This window comes from Pipistrellus hanaki, assembly GCF_964339955.1.
Source record: "Pipistrellus hanaki genome assembly, chromosome: 15".
Classification (NCBI taxonomy): Eukaryota; Metazoa; Chordata; class Mammalia; order Chiroptera; family Vespertilionidae; genus Pipistrellus; species Pipistrellus hanaki.
The window spans coordinates 22,104,532-22,129,676 of NC_140517.1; the positions used below are offsets into that span (position 1 = coordinate 22,104,532).

The following is a 25,145-nucleotide window of genomic DNA, read 5'->3' on the forward strand; positions in this document are numbered from 1 at the left end:
GCATATTCTCAGATTCCTACTGGGAATGACAAACCTAGATATCCCTCTTATCCTCATTTCCATAAAACTCCATTTATAAAATCCCCTGAGACATGGGTACTACTGTTCTGAGTTTTGGGGGACTAGGTAGGAGCTTCCAAAAGATCACATCCATATAGAAAATAAATAAAAAATAGTTTCCTCATATCGTGGTCCCAACTTTGGAGCCAGATGAATGTCTGTGGAGTAGGTGGCCAGTCAGATACTCATTTGAGCAGTTAATAAAGTCTATTGCCCCTTGATGGATTTTTTTTTCTGCAAGCTAGAATTGATCTGTCCTCTTCGTGATTTGTGTGATGGCAGGGAAACACCAAACACCATCATGGCTTGGATCACATGGGGGGGAAAAGAAAGAAAGAAAAAAATCCATTGCCAAGTCTTTCCAGGCGTAGAAAGGGCTGGAACTGTTGGGGTCATTTTATTTGATTTATTGGAAATAAAGTGGATCTTATTAACATTTTAATAAAGAGAATCTCTTTGCACTGGGCTGTAAGTGGCCGCCAGTCCCGGGTGCAATTCCATTCTCTGCATAAGTGGAATCTGCTGGCGATGCCCAGCGTGATTTGTGAGGCTGGGCCCCAACAGTGTAAAAAAGCAAATGGGCTGCCTCCTTTGAGGGGCTAGCTTTGCGCGAGGTGCTCTCCCCGTATCTGCCATGCAAAACGAGGGAGCTTTATGAAGGAATCCGTCTTGTAAAGCCATTGGTCCTGGTCATCAGCCTCTACCCAATGCTTTCGTGATGCTGCCGCTGATCTATTTGGGAAGTTGGCTGGCTGGCGAGGCAGAGCCTCTCCTCAAAGCCTGGCTCCCACGGAAAATATGCTCAGTGCAGCCTCGTGCATGAATGAAAACGCCGCCGGGCTCTTCTAGTCGGGCAAAATGCAGCCGAGAACTCCGCTCATCTTGTGTATTCTCCTGTCCCAGGTAGGGAAGAGGGGCTGCGGAGGCGCGCCCTGCGCCGCTGGGTTCTGCATTCCGATCGCCTGATGCCGGCAGAGTGAGGGGGCTTTGGGTGCGCTCGGGGACTCCGGGAGCCCTGGCAAAGATAGCCCTGGGCTTGGGAGGAAGGTCATTCTTCCCAGCCCCAGAGATCCTAGGGCGAATGGGTTACCCACTCCGCCTTGCCTGTGTGTGTGTGTGTGTGTGTGTGTGTGTGTTCCCTTGCTCGCTCGCTCGCTCCCGTGAGGGGGAGAAGGAAAAAATCTCCGGAGTCCTGAGTCCTTTATTTTGCAAGCAGGGGCTACATCGCCCACATCGAGTGGGGTAACTTTCATTCGCCTTCTCCCAGAGGCTCCTGTATTGGAGAAAGACTCAGTTGGAAAAGACTCCAAGGAGTCCTTATTTTACCAAGCTCAGCGCGGAGCAGGGAAGCGCCGCTGGTGTGGGGACTGAGGCTGGAGAGGATGGCCTGGCATTGCTGACTTCCTGGGGCGCCCGGGGGCCCCTCACCCAGCCCAGCGGCTTGCGCGCTGGAAGGTGCCCCCGGCTAGCCTTGCGCAGCAGCGGCTGCTGCTGTCGCTCAAAGGTGCCGGTGGCAGTTACTCCTGCTTGGGGTTCCTTTCCTTCCCCAACCTCATGCCAGAAAAGACCGAGGTGCATCCCCTGTCAGGGCACAGGCCCCAAACCCCCACACTACACCCCATTTGTCCAGCTTACTGAAGCTTCAGCTCTGAGCCTTGGCTGCCGCCTCTGCTTCTTTTCTTGGGCGGGCAGGCAGGCGGTTGGGAACACAGAGAAAAGTTCAAGCCTTGCCCACCAGGGCCACAGCTGCCTGTTAACCCTCTGAGGGGGGCACTGCTGTGTGAGGGGAGTGCCCCGAGATTCCTAAAAGGGGACAATGGAGACACAGTACTCCAGCAACCACCTATGTATCTGAGAGATCTCTGGAAGTTTGTGTGTAGGAAAGCAGTACTCAGAGGTGCTGGAGGCTAAGGGGCACGCCCAGCACTGCTCTGGGACCTAGGTCTCCCTGGCAGCCTAGGAGAGGAGGGAAGGAGACAGGGAGTACCTTGGGGTGCTAGGAATGGGTGTTGCGTTTCTGGCCAGGACTCCTGGGTGCCAGGGGAAGAGGCACATGTATGAGTATGTAGGTGAGAGGGAGAGTGAGCAGCTAGGGTCCCAGACAGGGGCAGGTTAGGATGAGGAGATGCAGTGCAGCCTTCTAAGGGGACACCACTGTTGGGTCAACATGAGGGTTAGACTTTGGAATCTGACTGATGTCCATGGACAGCACTCAGAGTGGGGGTGGCAGTGTGTGAGAGTACTTGGAGGCAGAGTAAGGTGCCTGGCTGCTGAGTCCCCTTTCCCCACTCATACTCCCTTATTCAGTTGTGCTCCTCTTCCACCAAGGAGTACAACTGAATAATTGTTGAAAAGAATTGCTGGCTGATTCTCTTAGGGTTCCTGTAGCCTTAAGTCCTGCCACAAATCCTATGCCTGACTATGAACCAGTTTTCCAGACTTTCTAGACTAATTCTGAGGCTGAATATAGGTATATACAATCCTAATTTAGCAGGGTAGTGCAGAAAATGCTTCTGATTCAGGCAGATCTGTTCTGCCATATGCTAATAGTACCACTCTGGGCAATTTGCTTAACCTCTCTGTGCTTCCAGATTCTCCACTGTAAAATAATCTTAACACCTCCATAAGCATGCTAGGCAGATTGTATTGCATTCAACAGGATGTCCCAGGTAACACAATTACCATGAGGCCTGGCTCAGGGGAAGCTGTCCAGTATCTGGGAGCACTTACCTAGGACTTCACAGTCTCTGTGGATATGCTTTACTCTCAGTTCAGATACCAGGGCTTGCCCAAAGTTATGCCTTCTTCTGAACAAGACAGACCACATGACAACACCCAGCAATCCTTATGCACTGGGGGCTTCTCACATGATGCCTTTTGCAAAGCAACTGGTATGTCTCCTCAGCTAAGACCCAGCTAACACAGGTGGGTTATGAAGACTCTCAGCTCACTCCATTCCTTTAAAATAAATTAAATTGCCTGACCTGAAAAGCATATTTTTTCCTTTAGATTATTATGCACAATCAGAGCAAAGGTCCACATTAGGTCAGGAATTGATATCCTGGTAGCAGTACCACCTTGCAGAGGAATCTGCTGGTGCAATCCAGTTACCCAGCAAGAGGCTTGAGTGCAGAGCTCTGTGTGCCATGGTGGGGAAAGTGGGGAAAGTCTTGGGGCCTTTGAGTCAACAAGGAAAAAACAAGACTTTCCTGAGGCAGAGAGAAAACAGAAGAAAGGGAAAAAACAATGTAATAAAACAAATTAGTCACTCAGCCCTCATGGTGTTCAGGCAAGCATGTGTGTATTTTTCCACCTCAGTGGTAAAGTGCCAGGTCCAGCTTTGGAAGATATCAGTCTCTGTAAGTTCATTGGCTAGATTGCTCTTTTAGGCATTTTGGGGTGCAGGGAGAGAAATTCTAACCAACAATGGCTGGGAACTGGCAAAGTTAAGGACAGTCAGCTCTCTTTTCCCTTGGGTGTTTTGAGAAAGATTGTCCCAGAAGTGGCCTCTGGAATTTGGCTATAATAAATAATAAAAAAGAGCAGCATGAGCCAGAAATTCCACTGTAAACATGACTCCCCCTCCCATATTTGGGTATCACAACTAGCCAGGAGTTCTAACAATAAATGAGTAATCCTCCTAGAATTAGGATTTTAGGGAGTGGTTCAGATTTGGAGACCAGGCATTTGGGAGTGGCTACAAATGTTCCGCAGAATTCTGAGGTGTTGATTTTAAAATGGGAAATCCTTTCTTGGAGTCAGAATCTTGACTTGCAGAATTATAAGTGAGAATTAGTGTCTTCTAGTGCCCCTTCAACTTCCTATATTATATTTTAAGGAAAGTGTTTTTTTTGAAGAACCATTATAATGAGAATAAAAGATTGAGGATTGCAGAGAACACCTCTGCCCTGAGAAGGGTTCAGCATGTGACAGCCTAGGAGACTTCAGCAGCACTGGGGAAACAGAGATATACGTGGTGAAAGGGATTAAAGTGGTAGACTTAATGTGTCTGAACAATTTTTTTAGCAAGTCCCCAAAGACATTTAACAAACTGCAAGGCTGAATATGTGATCTGGAATTTATGTAATGCCATGGTCTGTATTAAAAGCCTCAATAGTCATTTTAGCTAATCTCTCCCACTCTGTCTCCCCTCCTTCTCTCCTTTTCTATTTTGAGCCCTCTGTTTTCCATTAAACAAAATCTATTTCTGGAATATTCTGTATGTGTTAAAACTGCCCAAAACACCAATGTACCCAATAACTGCATTATCTATAAGTACTAGCATTCAGATGTGTGCACGGAGTGTCAGTCTGAAGTTCACTATTTAGGTAAAAGTTCAGCTATACTCTTGAGACTATGATTCTTTCATTCCCTCCTTTCAAAAAACAAAACAAGCAAACAAACAAAAATAACAAAAATAGTTCTTTGAGGAGTAGAGTTAATTTCTATTCAGTGGAAAGTAAGGAAAAGGAGGGGAAAAACCACTATGGATTCAATTCATGCATAAATGACATATCATCTAAATAGCCAACAATATGTTCTAATTATCTTCCTGTGTATGACTATGTGTGTGTGTGAATGTCTATCTCTGTGTGTTTTTATCTTGTTTTAATATCTGTTGAAAAATTTCTCCAGAAGAGGGCTCCATTCACAGCATTACAAAATTCTGAATCTACAGCTCATATTATAAAGAACTTCAGTATAGCAGCTCCATTAAAACAAAACTGTCCTTTTTTCCAATTATTTGCTACAATGAGAAGTCCTGTCATTTTGCACTGAGCATCTTGTGTTTTTTTTTTTCCTTCCTTTTTTCCCTATTGTACAATAGTTGCTTCTGTTCTATTTTATTCTTCAACTATGTATCCCCTCTGAGTATTAGAGCAAGGAACATTTCAAAGACCTTTGTAGACAATGCAATATGAAATGCAAGGAAATTCTGAAATTTCCTGGCATTTGACTACAGTTGGACCTCGCTTACTCTTCAGGCAGCCAAAAGGCAGGCACAGTTCTGCCTGTGAAAGGAGATAATCTGCCCCATTAGGTAACTACCCGGAAGAGTGAGTCATGAGCCAGTTCCGCTCACCCTTCAACACCAGTTGAAAAAGAGAGGGAAATATCAGACTGTCATCCAATTACAATAATCAGTTGGACAGAATCAAATCAAGTGACCAGTGGTTTTGGCAATGTTTCCACCTGGCTGTCTGCAAGGTGCCCACATGCCTGGGAGGATCTGACCCTCCTGACAGATGCTGCCAATACAATCCCTCACAGCCTGTCTCCTCTGCAGCCACCCAGGGGACCTCAGGCCTGGATCCCCCTACCTGAGCAGACTGTATAAAGGATGACTAGCTGGACTGTAGGATCCCCTGCACCATCACCATACACTAAGTATTGGCTTTATTTTAGGGTTAGGGTAGAAAACTACTTTCTCTGTTGGGAGAAGCAGCTAAGACAGGCTAGAGAAGAAAGAAATGATCTTTAAAACTTGAAATGCAGACCGAGTCAGGTTTCATGGAGGTGAATGGTCATCCTTTGGTTTAGCAGATTGAACCTTGTAATATCAGTTTGTTGGTGCTGAAGCCCAACCATCTCAATTCTGCCAATCTGGCTTTTGGGTAGAGGTTACAGAGTGACAGCCACAAGCCAACTGTAGCTCACAGATGTATCTTCTTTGGCCCAAATGTCTTGTAAAGTGGGAAATTGTACATTAAAAACAAAACTGATGAACAAAAACAGACTCAGAGAAAGAGAATCAGCGATCAGACTTTCAAACCTCAGAGGGAAAGTAGGGGAGGGTGGGGGTAAGAAGGAGAGATCAACCAAAGGACTTGTGTGCATGCATATGGGCCTAGCCAGTGGCCATGGATAACAGGCAGGTGGGGGCATATGTGGGGAGGGGTTTGGGATGGGAATGGGGGGATGAGGACAATTATGTGATACCATAATCAATAAAAATTTAAAAAATTAAAAAAAAACAAATCTAGGTTTCTTGTAGTTCTTAAAATATCAGAAAGCCAGGCAACCTTAGAGCTGCATTTTTACATGACCACACCATTGGAGCTGAGTTACTACTGTCCCCTTTAGGGAGGACAGGCCTCTGTAGTTTGTCACAGCCCCTACTTCTCCCTACTATTCACTTAGCCCCGTGGTCTGCAAACTGAGGCTTGCCAGCCACATGCCGTTCTTTGGCCCCTTGAGTGTAGCTCTTCCACAAAATACAACAGCCTGGGCAAGTCTATTTTGAAGAAGTAGCGTTAGAAGAAGTTTAAGTTTAAAGATTTTGGCTCTCAAAAGAAATTTCAATCGTTGTACTGTTGATATTTGGCTCTGTTGACTAATGAGTTTGCCGACCACTGACCTAGCCCATTATCCACCCTGATTTTATCAACTTGCCCCTATAGCCATTTGCATTGGGAATGTCTACTTTCCAAAATTTTGCAGCTTCATCAAATTTATGCAGTTAATTTCTCAGCGATAGGCTATTTTGATAGTTTATTTTTTATTATTCTTATTGAATTCCATTTATGTGCACTTTGGAAAAACATGACCAAGGAGATTGTATCTTTGCTTTGAGAATATTATTACCATCAGTGCCACTGGGTGATTAGGGAGTATCCAGAGCAACATAACACCCAGGCCATTGTTTCATGTAGAATAGTTACACCCATGGAAGTGACACACCACAGCTTTGAGGCAGTCTGAGAGCTGGGATACCAGCAGATTGGTTCACCCAACACATTATTATGCCAGCCAAGTGGCTCTGAGACCACCGGATAAGATGTAGGCTCCAGTGCACTGGGTGCAGCGTTATACAGAGAGCATCACTGCCCTTGGAGTACAGTGACACACTGGGCACTGGCCTCCCATCAGCATTGCTCACCCACAGTGCGAGTATAACCAGAAAATCACAAAAGCATCTTGCAGGGTACTCTGGAAGCACTGAGCTAACAGAAAGAGCATTCGTAACATCAGGGTAATGTTAGCTCCATAACGTTGTTACCTAGAGTACTTTTATACACAGTGCATTGGTACTCCTAGCACTATCTGGGGTTTGAGTAACTGTTTTTAACAGTTAACAGCCACTACAGCCAACATATAGTGTTAATGCTATAATTAATGTTCTCTGGCTCTGTAAATACTAGAGAAATTTGTCCACTCATCCCATTCTAGCAGGTAAGCTTCAGATAATTCTTGTTTTCCATAAATAGACCCTAAAGGTTAGGGTAACTATAACTATACACATATACAGAAACAAAAAGTAATTGTTTTTCCTCTGTCAGCTGCCAACAGAAGTCAGATTCCTAAAAATTAGCATGAGCAATAGGCAGGTTTTGACATGTCATGTCTCATTTCAAAGGCCCCACTTAGTGTCACCGGATCAGCACAAAGCCCCTGTGTCTCCTAGCTGAGCACAGACTGGGCTGGTGGAGGGCAGCAGCTGCTCAGCCTAGAGAGGCCCTGCCACATGCCTGGACAGGGCCAGGAAATGAGCTCAGCCTCTGAGGAACCTGGAGACCCTGCAAGGAATGTGGCACTTCCATCCCTGTCTTATACAGCCTGCAGGCCAAAGTCTCTTTCCTCTGGGAGTGGCAGGGAACCGCTTTTCCACGTGCCACAAGAGATGGTACCTGCAAATGCCTGAAGCTTAAGTTTCTGTGATAATCTTCCTGTTAATTGATGTGGGGTCTGTGGAAAGCTATTGAATTCTGCCCACAGAACCCACAGCTGAGTCAGGCCACATCTTCAATTGCCATAAGCTGCTGGGCATCTGGGATCATCTCACTCCAGGGTTACAAACTCTGGCTTACAGGCCAATTCCTGCCTGCAGCCTGTTTCCATGAGTAGTTTTATTGGAACATAGCCATGCCCACTTGTTTATATAATTGTCTATGGCTGCGCTTGTGCTATAACAACAGAGTTGACACCATATGGCCTGCCAAGCCTAAAATACTTTCTCTTTGGCCCTTTACAGAAAAAGATTGCTGACTTCTACTCTGACTCAAAATTACAGCAAGAGAGGCTGCAGGGAGCCTTTTCTAAAAGCAGGAGGGCATTAAGGGTCTGGACATTAAGAATTGTCCCCCCGTAAGACCCAAACAGTCTAACAACTTAACTTCAGGGCATTCATTCACCTGGGACCAAATGGATTCAATAAATATCTGTGATATCCATAGAAGACCTACTATGTTCTCAGGGTACAGTTGCTAAGAAGGGCTCAGACCCCAAGGAATTCCCTGGCAGAGACATAAATATCAATTGATGAATAATTCAAAACAGGCAACTGTTATGAGGGAAGGAAACACAATTGTGTGAGAGAGGTCATGCCATAATATATATTTTGCTTGTCTGTGCCTTGTCTTTCTCCCCCACTAAGATGTAAGCTTCATTATATTATAGTACATGTTGCTATCTGAGTGGTCTGTATCTCTAGGGTCTAGAACAGTAGCTTTCATATAGTTGGCCCTTCATAAACATGAGTGAATGAATGAGAAAATGAATGAATGAGTGAATGAATGAATGAATGAATGAATGAAAAGCATTAGACCCACATGTAGGATCTGTGAGGCTTCTCTGATAGCCTGATGCCCAAGTTACAGTCTAAAAGAGTAGTGTGGAAGGAACACTACAAAGTATGGGCTGGGAAAGGCATTCAGAGAAGAAGGCACAGCTTGGTAGACGTCTCTGGGCAGGAGGAGACATGGCAGAGCCCAAAGAGAGTGATGTAAGAAGCAGCTAGAGCCACTGGGGCCTTGCCAGCCACTGCAAGGATTTTGGTGTTTGTCCTGGAGCAATGGGCAACCATTGTGAGTAATATGGGGAGGATATAGTGTGACAAGGTCACCTTGGCTGCAGGGTAACAAATGGATTGGGTATGAGTGGAAGGGAGAAGCCAGTGTAGGCCTGAGATCCTGGAAAGAATCTAGATGAGTAAGTGACAGAGCAGGTGAGAGTAGACACATGTTCCTCAGAGCATCCAGGAAATATTTAGGGAAGAACGTGGCAGGGCATAATAACTGGGTTTGGAGAGGATAGAGCGAGGGCCAGGGAGGGGTTAAGGATACAAGCTTGAATTCTGACTCTTTTAGTTGGCAGGAAGATAGAACCACTGGCCCAAATAGGGAACCCAGGTGTTTGACCCAGTAAACAGGGTCTGAGGGCCATTTCCATGAGGTGTTAGCCAGGCTGCAGTAATGCTCTTTAGGAGTGGCATCCAGGGCCCTAGCTACACTGGTGCCCACAGAGCCTATCTGTGCTTGCATCTGGGATGGGCACTGTGGAGGCCTGGAAATGCCCTTGACTAGAGAGACTAATGTGTAGCTTCTATAATTAACCAATCTCTGAGGCTTTTCATGCAAAAGATATTTGAGTGAAACATTGCCAAGGCCTTTAATCGTTTCTTGAACATTCAATCAGCAGCAGTAGAAATATTTCTTACATGAAGCAAATAATGATCCACTACTTTCAGCAATCGCTTTGCGAATGCTAACAAACCTTTGTTTCAGCATATTAGATACAGTCTTGCTGATTCCATGTTTCTAGGCATCACAGCAGAATCTTCCCTGTGTGCCAATCAGTGGTATGCTAGTAAACGTTAACATTGGCGCTCTTAAAAAACAGCAATAGCAACCAGCAGCACAGTGACATTATCCTCAGAAGGTGAGGAATGTATAGTTGTTCACTCGCTAAGTATTTATAGAGGCATTTAGAGAATTCATAGGTAGCATAGTGGAAGTGAAACCTGCTCTCATGGGGCTTATGCTTAGGGCATCCAATGAGAAACAAGAAAATAAATAGCTGAAATAATACAAATTTGGTAACTGTTATAATAGGAAACACTAGGGGCTAAATTAGTACTTGGGGAAGGTTGGCTGTGCCCTCCTTCTTTCCTTTTATCTTTCCTCCCTCCCTCTCTTGCTTCCATATTTTCTTTTTTCCTTCCTATAACTTTTAATATTGACAAAGTGCCAAGAGTACTGGCAATTTGGGGACCCAGTGCTTAATTTAACATAGTCGTGGTCCTCAAGGGAAAATTATGGAGGTTAATCCGGCTCTACAGTTTGCCTGGAACCAGAGGAGCAAGCATCTTGTACTTCTGAGCTTGGGAGAAATGAGTTTAAATCCTGGCCTATGATCTCACTTCTATGTGGAATCTAATGTACAAAATAAACTGATAAACAAAATAAGTCTAGAGACATGGAAACAGGGAACGGATTGACAGATCTAAGAGGGAAGGGGAGAGGGAGGGTGGGGAGAAATTAACCAAATAATTTACATTCATATATACATTGCCCATGGACACAGACAGTTGTGTGGTGAAGGCCTAGGGCAGGAGCTGGTGGAGGAGGGGGATGGGGGAGAATGGGGGACATCTGTAATATTCTCAACAATAAAAATAAAAAGAATCCTGGCCCCAGACATTTGCACGTTGTGTAAACTCAGATAAGTTACTTTACTTTCCTCATCATCCATTTCCTCCTGTGTCTAAACAAAAAGAGAGTAGCTATACTTGCCCAGCAGGGTTTTCATGAGAATTAAATAAGTGTATGCTCATGACTTCATCATGACCATTGGCAAATGCTAGGTGCAGAAGCAAGGATGTTTGTATTAACTTTAGCTCACTATGTTCCAAGGGAGTTTATGGCTTGAAGGTACCATGGCGCCTTGATCTTGAGCATCCTACTAATTTAGAGGGGGAAATGCATGTGTATTTTAAAATCCATAGACATTTAAGAAAGTAAAGTTTGTTCCCTAGAGAGGGATTTGCCAGGTCCCATATTGGTAGCTCCACAAAGATTGTTGCCCTGGGGATTTCATGCCTCATAAAATCATTTGATCTGATGGGATCTTATCTTCTAGATATATCTTCCCAGCATCTGTCGTCTAGGAGGCTTTATCAGAGCAGTATGTGTGTGGAAGTGTAATGAACACTTACGATTATTATTATTTAAAATGCATAAAAATAACTGTAGTAAATTTACTGTACTGTATAATTTTCTGCCATGTGCCCGTTGCATGCATTTTCTCAAATTGTTGCTGCAATCCATATAAATTTTTATCTCTATTCTTATATATGAAAATATAAGTTCATGATTTCTCTTATATGTGGAATCTAATGAACAAAATAAACTGACAAACAAAATAGGTCCAGAGACATGGAAGCATGGATCAGACTATTCTTATCTCTATTTCATATATAAAGTTCAGAGTGGTTGGTCATTTTATGTAAGGCCACACAGAGCTATTCTTTGTGCCTGAGTCCTTGCTTTTGACTGGGACAAACAACCCACCCACATTGCATGCTTCCCCCAGCAAGAATGGCCATTCTGGTAAGAACCTAGTTGCCCTGAGAAATGTGGTACTTCTTGAGGACTCAGTCATTGCTGACTTTGATCAAGATAATGATGCTGCCGAGACTGGTTTGGCTCAATGGATAGAGCGTCGGCTTGGGGACTGAAGGGTCCCGGGTTCGATTCCGGTCAAGGGCATGTACCTTGGTTGCGGGCATATCCCCAGTAGGGGGTGTGCAAGAGGCAGCTGATCAATGACTCTCTCTCATCGATGTTTCTAACTCTCTATCTCTCTCCCTTCCTCTCTGTACAAAATCAATAAAATATATTTTAAAAAAAAAAGATAACGATGCTGATAGTCAACTATGGAACATAATTCTCAGGTCATCCCTAAAATATATAATAATATATAATAATTTAACTTTTGTAGTAATTATCTGTACTATAATTCTTAAGGATTTCTTGCCACTCAAAGATATATTGGTGTTTTGGATTGATTTCCCTTAAACAGTAGAGAAGACACAGGCTTAGATGCAGGGAGCTAATATGGGAGGTAATCCCAGGGACAGAAATGAGGAGTGTGAAATGAGAAAGCAAGCAAGCCAATAGTAGGGGTGTCGAACTCAATCAGAGAAGGGGCCAAAATCTAAAATCCAGCCTAAATCGCGGGCCGAATGGTTTACTGAACAGTCATAAACTGACAATGTCATAAACTGACAGCGGAGTGCAGTGATGACAGCGCGGTGCGGGCCACATTGCAAGGCCTGGCGGGCTGGATTTGGCCCGCGGGCCTTGTGTTTGACACATGTGCAATAAGGACTGCCATTGAGCTGGTTACTGCCATTGAGCTCATTACTGCTAGAAGATCTGTGTAAAACTCACTTCAGAATGGTCTCTTTGCAAGGGAGAAGGCTGGGGTATATATCCACCTACATTCACCTTCCATTTGTAAAGGGTAGCCGCTGGCACCATTAATTCCTCTGTACTTCCCTGTTTAGCCTTTGTGGTTCTAGGGGAGCAACTATGATTTTGGAGAATTCCTGAGCAGAAGCATGGAGAGGAATGATGGGAACTTGGACTGGCAGTATATGTTTAGGGAGGGCATGAGTATGTAAAAGATCTCATTTGCCATCATTATGTGTTACTGCAAACTTCCTCAGTGGAACTAATGATGGAGGGAAGTTATGGTGGTTGTTTTCTTAAACCCTCCAGATTTGGCTTAGCACCCACCTGCCAACACTCTCTTTCCCACTAGATGTTAAAGCCCTGGAATGCTACCTTAGGGCTTCATCTTTGACTCACTATCTTTAAACAATTATAAGGCCCAGTGCATGAAATTTGTGCATCAGGGGAGGGGTGTCCCTCAGCCCAGCCTGAAAACTCTCCAATCTGGGACCCTGGTAGGATTGGGCCTAAACAGGCAGTCCTCTCACAATCCAAGATTGCTGCCTCCCAACTGCTCGCCTGCCTGCCATCCTCATTGCCCCTAACTGCTTCTGCCTGCCAGCCTGGTCACCCCTAACCACCCCCTGCCAGCCTGATTGATGCCTAACTGCTCCCCTGCCTGCATGATTGCCCCTAACTGTCCTCCCCTGATGGCCTGGTCACCCCTAACTGCCCTGCCCTGCAGGACTGGTCACCCCTAACTGCCCTCCCATGCAGGCCTGGTCTCTCCCAACTGCTCTCTCCTACAGGCCTGGTCGCCTTTAACTATCCTCTCCTGCAGGCCTGGTTGCCCCCAACTGCCCTCCCCTGTGGGCCTGATCACCCCTAAATGCCCTCCCTTGCCATCCTGGTTGCCCCCAACTGTACTCCCCTATAGGCCTGGTCCCCCCCTCCCAACTGCCCTCCTCTTCTGGCCCAGTCACCCCTAACTGCCCTCCCTGCTGGCCTGATCACCCACAACTGCCCTCCCTGGAAGTGTGGATCCCCCCAACTGTCCTCCACTGCAGGCCTGGTCTCCTCCAAACTGTCTCCCACTGCAGGCCTGATCCCCCCATCTGCCTCCTCTTCTGGCCCAGTCACCCCCCAACTGCCCTCCACTGCAGTCCTGGTACCTCTCAACTGCCTTACCCTGCTGACCTGGTCTCTTCCAACTGCCCTCCCCTGCCGGCCCTGTCACCACTAACTGCCCTCCTTGCTGGCCTGATCACCCACAAATTCCCTTTTCTGGAGGCCTGGGAACCCCCAGTGGTCCTCCCTGCAGGCTTTCCCCTCCAACTGCCCTCCCTTGCAGTCCTGGTAGCCCTTAACTGACCTCCCCTACTGACCTGATTGCCCTCAACTGCCATCCTCTGCTGGCCCAGTCACCCCTAACTACCATCCCTTGCAGGACTGGTCCCTCCCAACTGCTCTTCTCTGCTGACCATCTTGTGGTGGCAATCTTGTGTCCACATGGGGGCGGCCATCTTGTGTGTTGGAGTAATGGTCAATTTGCATATTACTCTTTTATTAGATAGGATAGAGGCCTAGTGCACTGGTGGAGGCTGACTGGTTTGCCCTGAAGCATGTCCCAGATCAGGGTTGGGTTTTCCTTGGGGCATGGGGTGGCCTGAGCAAGAGGACTATGGTGGTTTGCAGGCTGGCACACCCCCTGGTGACCCAAGAGGAGGCCCTGGTATCTGGGATTTATTTATCTTCTATAATTTATACTTTGTAGCCTTGAGTGGAGGCCAGGGCAGGCCAGGAAATTTGACTTCTTTCATCACTGGGAAACCCAAGCCTCCTGCTTGCTCCATGGCCACAGCCATCTTGGTTAGGTTAATTTGCATACTTGCTTCTGATTGGCTGATGGGCATGGCTTGTGGGTGTAGTGGAGGCACAGTCAATTTGCATATTACTCTTTTATTAGATAGGATAAGTGAATTGAGGTTGGAGGAACAGAATATGTGTGTTTTGGGGATAGAATATGAGAGAACAGTGGTAGTTGTCTAAACAATTACCATCATTCATTCATTCACTGACAAATCTACAGACCACCTGCTAAGTCTTCAACACTCTTCTCAGCATTGGGAATACAAAAGTGAACAGTGCACCCCAAGTACCTCCCCCTGTGAACCTCCATAATGGTTGGGGGAGAGATAATACAAAATGGACAGGTAGGTACATGATGTCTGTCAGGTGGTGACAAATGCTATGGAAACTGACAAAGCAGGCAAAGGGATGGACAGGGGCATGGAGGAGCACAGCCTTTCTCCTATCTGTCTGTCCTGTTGGCTGGTAGTAACAGATTATTTTCATTGGTCCTATAAACCCAATTTTGCCACCAACCTCTTATGATTATGCTTATATGGTTTATATGGCCAACTCAGCTGCCTGTTGTTGGTTGATTTCATTTGTCTGGAATCATTTGAATTGGTGCTGTTGTAGGCACACAATAGAGTCTTTACTTGGGTTAGATTATAAAGTCAAGGTTTAAGGCAAACAAGTGTTATAATTAACCTTGAAATCTTTTAAGTTTCCCTTTAAATTTCAATGTATGTGGTTTTGTATATGCAACTCCGTACTATAATCAATATGTATAATGCATGCAGAAAATGTGCAGTGTATAATAAAGAATATATGCATGATATAATTCTACAGTATTTAATTGCAGGGCTTAAATTGTGTGTGTGTGTGTGTGTGTGTTTGATCATTTTGGTGGAAGAGCTGGATTTCCATTAGTTAAATGTGCATATGATAAGACTTTATTGTATTCATTTAAGTTGGTTTCCTAATCACATAATTCCACCAGGCTGTGCACTGGGGAGGGCAAGAGCTGTGTGCTCTGTGCTCTATTGATCTTTGGATTCCCACCACCAATCATATGCTCTGGGGCAGAGGAACAGCATACTAGAAATTAAAGCAGTAGTAGCAGTAAAGGAGGTTGAGATCTAAATAGTACTTAGCATGAGGTAGGCCCTGTGTGAGTACTATGTATTAATTAGTACATTTAATCCTCCTAATGACTTTATGGTGTATCTTCTATGATTTGAATTCCATTTCACAGATGGAGAAATTCTGAGAACACTTGATAAAGAACACACAGCTTTTGAACTCTGGGACTGAGATTCAACCATAGACAGTCCCAGACACAAAAGGCTACACACTGTGTGATTATATAAAATGAAAAGAATATAGAACAGGAAAATCCATGGAGATAGGAGAATAGATGAGTCATTGCCTAGGGCCTTGAAATAGGGAGTGACTGCTAGTGTGTATGGGATTTCTGTTGTGGGTAGTGGACATATTCTGAAACTAGATAGTAGTGATGGCTACACAACTCTGAATATACTAAGAATCACAGAATTGTATATTTTAACAAGGTGAGATTTGTAGTATTTGAAGTAGGTATCATTAAACAAGCAAACTGGCAGTTTAACCTCAGGGCCATCTCTGAGCACATACAAGCCTTTCTACAGGTTCTCACCACATGCTAATAGTATTCTACATCTTTACTTATATCAACTTAAAAGGTCCCTGTCATTCACCCCATTTCAGAGACCAGAAAATTGTGACAGAAAGATGCTGAGAAACTTGGGGCTGATAAGTCACACCAGTTTTTATATCTTTTTCATTCATTAAATGCAATCCTAGTTGTCCAGAGCTAATTCTTCAAATTAGAAGAAATATTTTAATATCGCTATTTGTCCTTTTTCTATAATAGAAGTGTCCACCAAACTCATGATCGACAATGACAGATTGAAACACACATATGCAATTGGTGCCAGTGAGAGCATTATATATAGAGACTAGAGGCCTGGTACATGAAAATTCATGCACTAGAGGGGGGTCCTTCAGCCCGGCCTGCCTCCACTCACAGTGTGGGAGCCCTCAGGAGCAGGAGGCAACTCGGCATCACACCTCTGCTGCTGCCACTGCCAGCAGCACAAGCCCTAGTCACTTGTGCCTCCAGCAGCCCTGAGTGGCTAGGGAGCTACCATCTAAGGATTTCTTGCACCTCAGGCTGGCCCTGGGCAGCTGGGGGACTGAGGAGGCTGGGGGACTCGAGAGGCAGGCGTATGGAGCAGCTGCTGCCCCAGTGGGGTGGAGGGGACTGGCACTGCCATCTTTGAGGTTGGGGCAGTCAATTAGCATATTCCCTCCTTATTGGCTGTGGTCGCCACTATTTTTGTGATGGTGTGAGGGTCAATTAGCATATTCCCTCTTTATTAGCTAGGATCAACTTGATTAATTAGACCTGCTTCCTGATTTAGCTAAACTTTTTCCAGCCTACTTAAGCACCCCAACCTCTTTTTCAGGAAATTTTCAACAAGACAGCAGTAAATATAAACACAAAGCAGATTATTATTGATCATGCAGGGAGAACAAAGGGTAAAATATTTAACTGCAGCAGTGTTTGACTATATTCTGCCAAGTGAGAAAACCTCAAGTCATTTTCAAGTTTTCCCATTTCTTACTTCTTTTCAGTTGGGACAAGTTTCTAAACTTTCTAAATCTCCATTTTCCGACTAATGGGGGGGGGGGGGGGAGGATTCTACTGAGTCTCCTGTCTACTCCAGGACTTCAGTGAGCATCAAGTGAGATGAGGCATTGGAAAACACTTCACAAACATTTGGTTATAGTATAAAATGTTTGCACCTGGTTATAAAGCAAGTCATGTTCTTGGTGTGAAGATACTCTAAGGAGGCTAGTCACTAGGGAGAGGAAGCCTGGCATTGCCACATGAAGTCATTATCTGGCTCCCACAGCGACCTTTCCCAGCTGGGTTGGGCTGGGCTGTGGGCCGCATTTTGTGCCATGAGGTCTTGACAGCATTGGCTGCAATTTGGTGGGGTGTCACTCTGGGATGGTGGTGGGGCCTGTGTCCCATTTGGGGGAAGCTGAGTGTTGGTTTGTTGATGCCAGGTCCCCAGTGCCATTTCTTTTTAAATTTCCAGTGTGCATCATAGCAGCTCCTGCATTGAACATCTGCCCCCTGGTGGTCAATGTGCATCATAGCTACAGGTTGGACAGACCAACAGTTAGGCTTTTATATATATATAGAGATGGTTTCTCAATTTTGTTTTGCTAATTTGCAAAGTGGAATGAAATCCACCTTTGACTCCCTGGATATTATTCTCATTAGACCCAGTGTCTCTAGTGTCAGTCCTGGCAGAAAAGCAGGTATGTTAGTGTGGCTGACTTTTAAAAGTAATGAACATAAGTGCTCAGGAACAGAGAGACGGGGGAGAGGAAAGTGAGATGGAAAGAGGGGGAGAACTGGGTGAAGAGGAAAGGCTGGCAGGGAAGAGGGACAAGGTAGAGAGGGAAGGAAGGAAGGAAGGAGGGAGGAAGGGAGGGAGGAAGAGAAAAAGGAAGGGAGAACTGAATTGATATGCTAATTATTATTATGTTCAAATTGGTACCAGATTGCTGAAAGGATTTACCCAAATTAATCAGAATGATTGGCACCCCTTGGTTGGTTCAGTTGAAGATTTCCATAGCTTGGCAATGAGAGGGTAATCTAAGGTAGGGGAAGAAGCTCTTGTTCCTTGGATTCAACACTCAGCACTCTCCAAATCAAGCCACCCCCTGCAATAAAAATAAAAAAACCTCCCTCCTTAGCACTCTTCCTCCCTAAATCTCTGATTCTAAAACCCCTTAAATATGGAATGGATTTCTCTGTGCCCTCACTCTTAGGGTGATGATTTTTATTTCTCTTTCATGTTTAAAATTCAGAGTGATAAACCATGAACCATGTACAGTGCAACAGGAAAGGGAAACAGGGCTATTTTCTGACCAGGATTGCCTATTTGTGGTCCTAGGAGGCTAGGGTTTGTAAAGGCAAAGCTAAGGAACTGTAACTATCTTCCTGGGTCTCTCTTCAGGTGGAGCTCCTCCAGTTGGGGCTGGGGAGTCTGACTCACAGGGGTTCTGTTGGGCTCCTCAGGATTCTTAAAACCTTCCCAGGTAACATTAGGGGACAATACAGAGCCACATGAGTATCTGATTCTGCCCTCCCTGATTATTTTTCCCATATAGTATGAAGAAGTACTGGTTCAGTAGGAATTAATAAGGACTCTGGAAAAAATGGGTGTATGAGCTAATATTCAGGGAAAGTCTGGACTTCCCAAGAGAAGTAAACCAAGCTGTGCTTTGTTTTTTACAACTGAATGTCTCTGAAGCTTCAGTGCATTTAAATGTTAAAGAGAGGCTTTCCAATGCTGCATGTCTAATGATCCCCCCAAATTCTCATGTCAGGAAACTGCATAGCATGTGCAATGTTTCACAGGACACGTGGGTAAACGGGCAATATAGTCTCTGAACTTGGGCCTTGACCACCACGGCTGCAGGGTCAGCATCACCTGGGAGCTTGTTAGAAAAGCAAACTCTCATCAGGTCCTACTGAGTCAGAGTTCCTGAGGTGAAACTGTCTTTACTTATCCACCCTCCAAGGCATTCTGATGTTCCATTAGGTTTGCAAACTGCTGATGCGGGGAGAGGCTGACCTGATATTGTACTAGGTAAAGGGGGAATATACCTGGGCCAGGAATTTAGCTCCCCCAAAACAAAAGCAAAGATTATGAAAGGAAGACCACAAAGATATAGCATTGGGGACTGAAAGTTTGCTCCATCTCACTGGCATTGACTTCTGTGAGTTGGGTTCATAGGATGCCCTTAGTGCAAGCTGTTGTGTGCATAGGCAGTCAGGAAGACCTGGGATAATGACCAGGTCTCTGTAGGGGGTGCAGAAACTTCACCTCTACCCATTTTGGGTTGTCAGTTGGGGGTCTAAAGTCAGATTAATAAGAGAAAAACCAACAGTTTATTAACATGTATACGTGGGGAAATGAGTACATCTTGGAATTAAGGAATCTAAGGTGGACCAGACAGAAGCAGATGCTGCAGTTGCTATCACAGAGATTACAGACACAAGGGAAGAAGGCAAAGGGCCAGTGCCAGTGAGATCTATAGCCATTGGGGTTTGAAGCCCATCCAGAATTATTCTTTGTGTGCCATTGTGAATCTTTACCAACCTTTTAGTATCTGCCTATTATTCTTACTTATGAAGTGCAATCTATACCAGTGGTTCTCAGCTGAGGGCAATTGTGATGGGGACATGTAGTGATGTCTGGAGACATGGGGGTTTGTCACAGTATAGGAGAGGGTACTACTGGCATTTAGTGGATAAGGCCTGGGATGCTGCTCAATATCCTACAGTGCCCAGAACAGCCCCCACCACAAAGAATTATCCCCACCCAATACCAATAGTGCAAAGTTGAGAAAAGCTGGTCTAACTGTAGAGCTTCATATATACCCAGCACTCTCATACCTTTATTATTATTTTTTTTAATCTCTATCCTATCCTATTATTACTAGGAAGCCAGAATCCAGAGTTGGGTCTGTGAAAAGTTAATGAGTAGGAAGCTACTATACATATTAAATGTATATTTTTTTCAAGAGGTAAAACTCACAGGTAAATGTAAATATAAATTCACTAATTTATGAGGAGACCATAAGATGATATGGCAATTTAAAAAGCCATTCTGTAACTGGACAATCATTGGGTCTGGGCTGCCTGTCACTACTTGAGCCAATTCAGCAGAGACCGAGTTGAATCATATATGAGCATTTATTTCAATAATTCCAGCAGTATGGGAGAGCAGCAGGTCATCCACAAAAATATGCTCTGATCCCCACCATAAGCCAGATGTTTATATTGTGTAGAAGGACAAAGATGATGCCAAATGAGCAGTTTACAGATAATGTGGGCTGGGGTATGCAAAGGGCTAGGGGTTGTCAAAGGGATAAAGATATGTAAAGGGCTGGGGGCTCTAATTTCTGCAACAAGGTTGTTAATCTTTCCATAATAATAAGCAGAACCAAGATATGGAGGATGGGCTACATATCCAGTTGAGCTCCCAGGACCCAGTTGCCACTCCCAGCCAGGTTAGAATGTGCTTTCTTCAGAATAAAACAACCATGGTTAAAATAGCATGATTACTATTTCTTATAATTATAACTGGGCCCCAATATTCTATTTCTGCCCCTAACAATACAAGAAGCTGGATTTTTATGAGCAATTTGACAAAGAAACATCAGTATGAGATTGCTGAATTAGTTAGTATGATATTGCAACATATCTAAACCTTTGGGGTTATCTATTCTACTAAACAGAAATTATTTTCATTATTTTCTGAACAAAAATCAACAACTAACTGGTCATTTCACTAAGTCTAGGGTCTTTGACCAAGAGCAAACAATGAGATGAACTGAGAATATGGTCCTATACATCTTCTGGTGGCCTTTGTCCCCAAATAATATTCAAAAGATTTCTATCAGTCATTTTGTCCTTATTTACAAGCTTTGCCTTAAATACATAGCTTTTTATTTACTAATACTGCCTTAGTATAAATGGTCTATTAAATGTGGGGGCTAAGAAATGGAATTAAGTTGAGGTCTAGAGGGTGATGGGTAGAGAAGTTATAGTAGGTCTAGGTGACAGCATGCATAAATGCCATTTGTTACCTGCCTTTGAAGATGCATATGCTGTTCCAGAAGCTTCACTCAACACTGTTAAGTGAGTTTTGCTACCATCCCCATGTTCAGATGTGGAAAGTGAATCAGAGGGATAATAAGAATATCAATGGCAGAAGTAGGTAGAATAAGGAGAAAACAGTGTGGGATCAAGACTGGAGGGGAAGAAATAGAATTTAGCCAGTTAGAGAAAGAAGAATGGAGCAAGGATGAGTCCAAATTTGAGACAGAAATACTCATAGCATGTTCAGGGGCAACAAAGAGGCTCTTCTGTGTGATAATGAGTGTGAATGCAATGTGAATTTGGATCACAGCTATTAATAGGATCAGTGTTATTTTAGCCAAATGATCTTACTATTGCTACATGATAGTGTCTGGCAGTACAACAGAGTGGTTAAGAGCCCAGGCCTTGGGGGAAGGTGGAATTAGTTTGAACCCTGCTCAGTCACTGCAGGGCTGTGTGTACAGGGGCAAGTTTCTTAACTTTTCTGTGTCCTGTTACCAGTCCTATTAAATGAGGACAGTGATACCTACCTAATACTGCTGTGATGGGGATTCAACACAACACTGAAGAATCCTAGTCCTTAATGGCCTTAATGATTTAAGTCCTTGGAGAATGGAAGTTGGTACTTTGAAAAGAAGATTCTAAGAGAAGGTTTTAGTGCAATTAACTAATCTGGAAGGTAATTCAGAAAAACTGGGGAAGTGAGGCAAGGAAGGGGAGGGGCTACCATATGAACAGTCTGTTATTCAGCCAGTTGCTACAGTGGGTGCCTAGACCTTAATTCCCCTGTGGACCTTTGGGAGCAAGTGTAGAACACTTCAGAGCCATTCCACCTGAAGGGCATGGGAGCTTTGGACTTTATGTCACAAATCTGAGTAGGCATTGTTTTTGGGACTTCCCCAGGTAGCATTGATTTTGAACACTACTGGACTGCTGGGTATGGACTTTGGTTCCAGAGAAAGCCCTTAACAGAAGTGTGGATTTTTGTAGGGGGAAGTTGGGCCAGCCCTCTAATGGAAAGCCCATAGGGATGTGGCTTAGAGGTGTCTGGGAAGACCTCAGCACCTTTTAGAATCAAAAGTTATAAGAATAGTAATGCCCTTTATGCTAGTAATCTACATCTGAGAAATTAAAGAAACAGTTAAATACAGAAAAATGTAGAAACATCTTATGCATTGCATGTGATAGTCCAATTGGAAATAACAATAGTCAGCATCTATCAAGTGTTAGCCATGTGCTTGGCTCTCCTAAATGCTCAACAAATAAGATACATGTCTAGCAAATGGAAACTGACTAAGTGAGTCAATGGGATATTATACAGCCATTGAAGAGGATGGTTATTAAGACAATAATGACGTGAAAAAATCAGATAAGTGAGAAATTAATACCAAACAGAAGACTGTGTGTAGAGTAGGATTCCTACTAAGCAAAAAAATAAATTTTAAAAGACTCTATGTATGGGAAAGAAAGTGGATTCTGAAAGGAAATTTATCAAAATCTTAATTGCAGTTTTGTTCATGTAATGGGTTTGTGAGTGATTTCCCCCCTCTAGTTTATAAATCTTTATTGATGTGCATGCACTTACATTTATAATAAAAATATAATAATGTAGAAAAAGTGAAAGAAGAAAAATATATCTAAAAAACAGGTTGTGGAGATCCATTGCCTGTTTTGAAAAGGGAATAACATAATGGAAAATGATATTTCAGAAAAATTAATCTGAGAATGGTGTGGAAGATGGATTGTATTGGCAAAGACCCAATGTAAGAAGTCCACCTTGCAAACTAATAAGGAAGTATAGAAAGAGCCAATTTTAGAGGCTTGGTGTTGAATGGGATCATGGAGAAGAAAGAGAAAAATACCAGAAATAATCCCAAAATTTTAAGGCTAATTAAATGTGAGAATAACAACAAATATATACTGAATACCTCTTTCAGCCAAGTTTCTTTGCATCAGCTGTCTCATTTAAACCTAACAACAATCCTATACATTATTTTCTTAATATTTCTGTTTTGCAGATGAGGTCATAGAAGATCAGAAAAGTAAAAAGGACTTGTCCAAGATCACAAAAAAATCTGAGTTCTGATAAATGGATCAGTGGTTGAATGGATGGATAGATGGAAGGGTGAGTGGATGAATGATGAGTAGATGAAGGATGGATGGATGAATTGGTAACCACATAAAGGGGAAGATATATAGGCCTTTATAATGTCAAAGTAAAAAATAGGAAATTTCAAGAAGGAAGTTTCAGATATATTAGAAGTAAAGAAAAAGGGGACCTGGGGAAAGCACTAGATTCACAAGAAGAAGGGGTCACTGGTTCTCTTTGAGAAGGACGTTCCATTCAGTTAATGAAAAATAGGCTCAATCTTCAAGGGAGACTGAGGGGCCAGAACATTGTGCAGCTCATCTATGAAATGACAGGTCAGACCATATAGGAGATTAAAAAAAAAGTGTAAATGAAAAAGAATATATTTAATAATAGAAGAGGGGTGATAGAATAGAATGAAGAGGAAAGGGGAGGATGTGAAGGAAAATGGAAAAAGGAAAATAAATTATTGGATAAGAATGAGGACACCAGACTGTCTGTACTTGAGTCCCAGCTCCATCACCCTGTGACCTTGAGGAAATTCTATAACATTCTTTATATCCTCTGTAAAATGGGGAGCACAGTAATAACCTCCTTCTCCCTGACTTCATGGGAGAATTAACTGAATAATATAACACATTGTGAATCAAAACTGGGAAGGGATCATGATGTCTTAACTGTCACAATAAGTTGCCATTTGCTAGGAAAGAACCACAAGCTTTAGGTCAAGAAACTGAGATAAGTCACTTGGAGAACGTGCCCCCCCCCCAAAAAAAAAATACAGCTGAAGTCCCAACATTGGACCTCCAGGGAGAGCAAGTGGTCAGCTTTTTTAGGTCAGTTCTCCCATTCTTGAGAGGAAAATAGATTTTTGTGCAAGACACTATGCTGGCTTTGTTAGTGAGACCTTCTGCTGTTTGCAATAAATAAAGCATATTGGGTTGTGCTTTTCTTTCTTTTTTTCTTCCTTTCTTTCTTCCTTTCTTTCTTCCTTCCTTCCTTCCTTCCTTCCTTCCTTCCTTCCTTCCTTCCTTCCTTCCTTCCTTCCTTCCTTCTTTCCTTTCTTCTTCTTCTTCTTCTTCTTCTTCTTCTTCTTCTTCTTCTTCTTCTTCTTCTTCTTCTTCTTCTTCTTCTTCTTCTTCTTCTCTCTCTCTCTCTCTCTCTCTCTCTCTCTCTCTCTCTCTCTCTCTCATTAATAAACAGAAGCTGCCCATTAAAACAAAATTAGAACGAGTTCTGGAGAATGGCTAGAGGAGCAAAGTAATAAAACCCTGTAAAAATCCAAGGGCACAGATGAAGATACATCAGACCCCAGCAAGCACCCTGAACTCAATACCCTTTCTTTATTCCAGAAAGTTTTATGCTATTATAATTGATGCTTGGAAAAGTTTGCATACTGCAGACTTAGCATGAGGGATCCTAAAAGCTTTATTAATCCAGCCACTTAGCTTTTCTTAGCTTTTCTGAGCACAACCCCTACCCTGGCTATTTTGACCAAAACTAGCTCAGTCCCCACATGTTATCCTGTTAGGATGAAGAGGTTTGATTTAAGGCCTTTCTCCATTGGGTTCTTCTCCCAAATCCCCCTGCCCCTCTAGTGCTATCTGCTGGCAAGTTTTATTGGCATTTAGCCTGCTCTGTCCGCTCTTCCCCTTTGAGATCATGTAACTTGCCAAGGAAGTTTTCTCTTAGGCTGAGCCATCAGGAACATTGCATGTCTGGGATCGATTCTGCATTGTATAAAGACCCATCTGTACACCAGGCAGAAGAGGCTCCTGTTTGCGAGATAACTCCTTTAGGCTGGTTGGAAGCCCACTGGGGCAGGGCAGTGAGCAGTTTAAGTAAGAAAGTAAAACACAAAACAAAACAAAAACAGATGATGAGGGGTGTACTTTGCCAGGCTAGAATGGGCTTTCTCTTTCTGTGTTAATGAGCCTTATTGGGCACAGCTGGATAGTTGCCTACTTTGGTGGGGAGAGGGTTGTAAAGAGCACTTTCTACTGGAAACATTTCCCTACTGGCAGGAGGGACCCCGTGGAGACACTGTCAACCTGACATAATTTCTCCAAGGATAGAACTTTAATGTGTTTTGGAGATAAGACTAAGAGCAATCATCATCATTTGTGTTCTAATAATAATTATTCAATTAAATTACACTAATAATTAACTTAAAATAAATAAATAAATAAACAAACAAACAAACAAACAAACAAACAAACAACAGCTAACATTTATGGAGTACCAT

The 25,145-nt window shown here is 43.6% G+C and overlaps 1 protein-coding gene across 2 annotated transcripts in view; it reads left to right on the forward strand.

Annotated features, from left to right (window-relative positions):
* Positions 1–640: 640 nt before the first annotated feature.
* Positions 641–25,145, forward strand: part of CDH13 (cadherin 13) — a 998,364-nt gene continuing 973,859 nt past the window's right edge. Inside the window, exon 1 of one of the 2 annotated variants that reach the window (XM_084905563.1) lies at positions 641–963. In XM_084905563.1, the coding sequence (XP_084761689.1) occupies positions 919–963 (45 nt within the window). In that variant the 5' untranslated portion in view covers positions 641–918. The remainder of the gene's footprint in view (positions 964–25,145) is intronic. The other variant, XM_084905564.1, reaches the window with a different exon arrangement.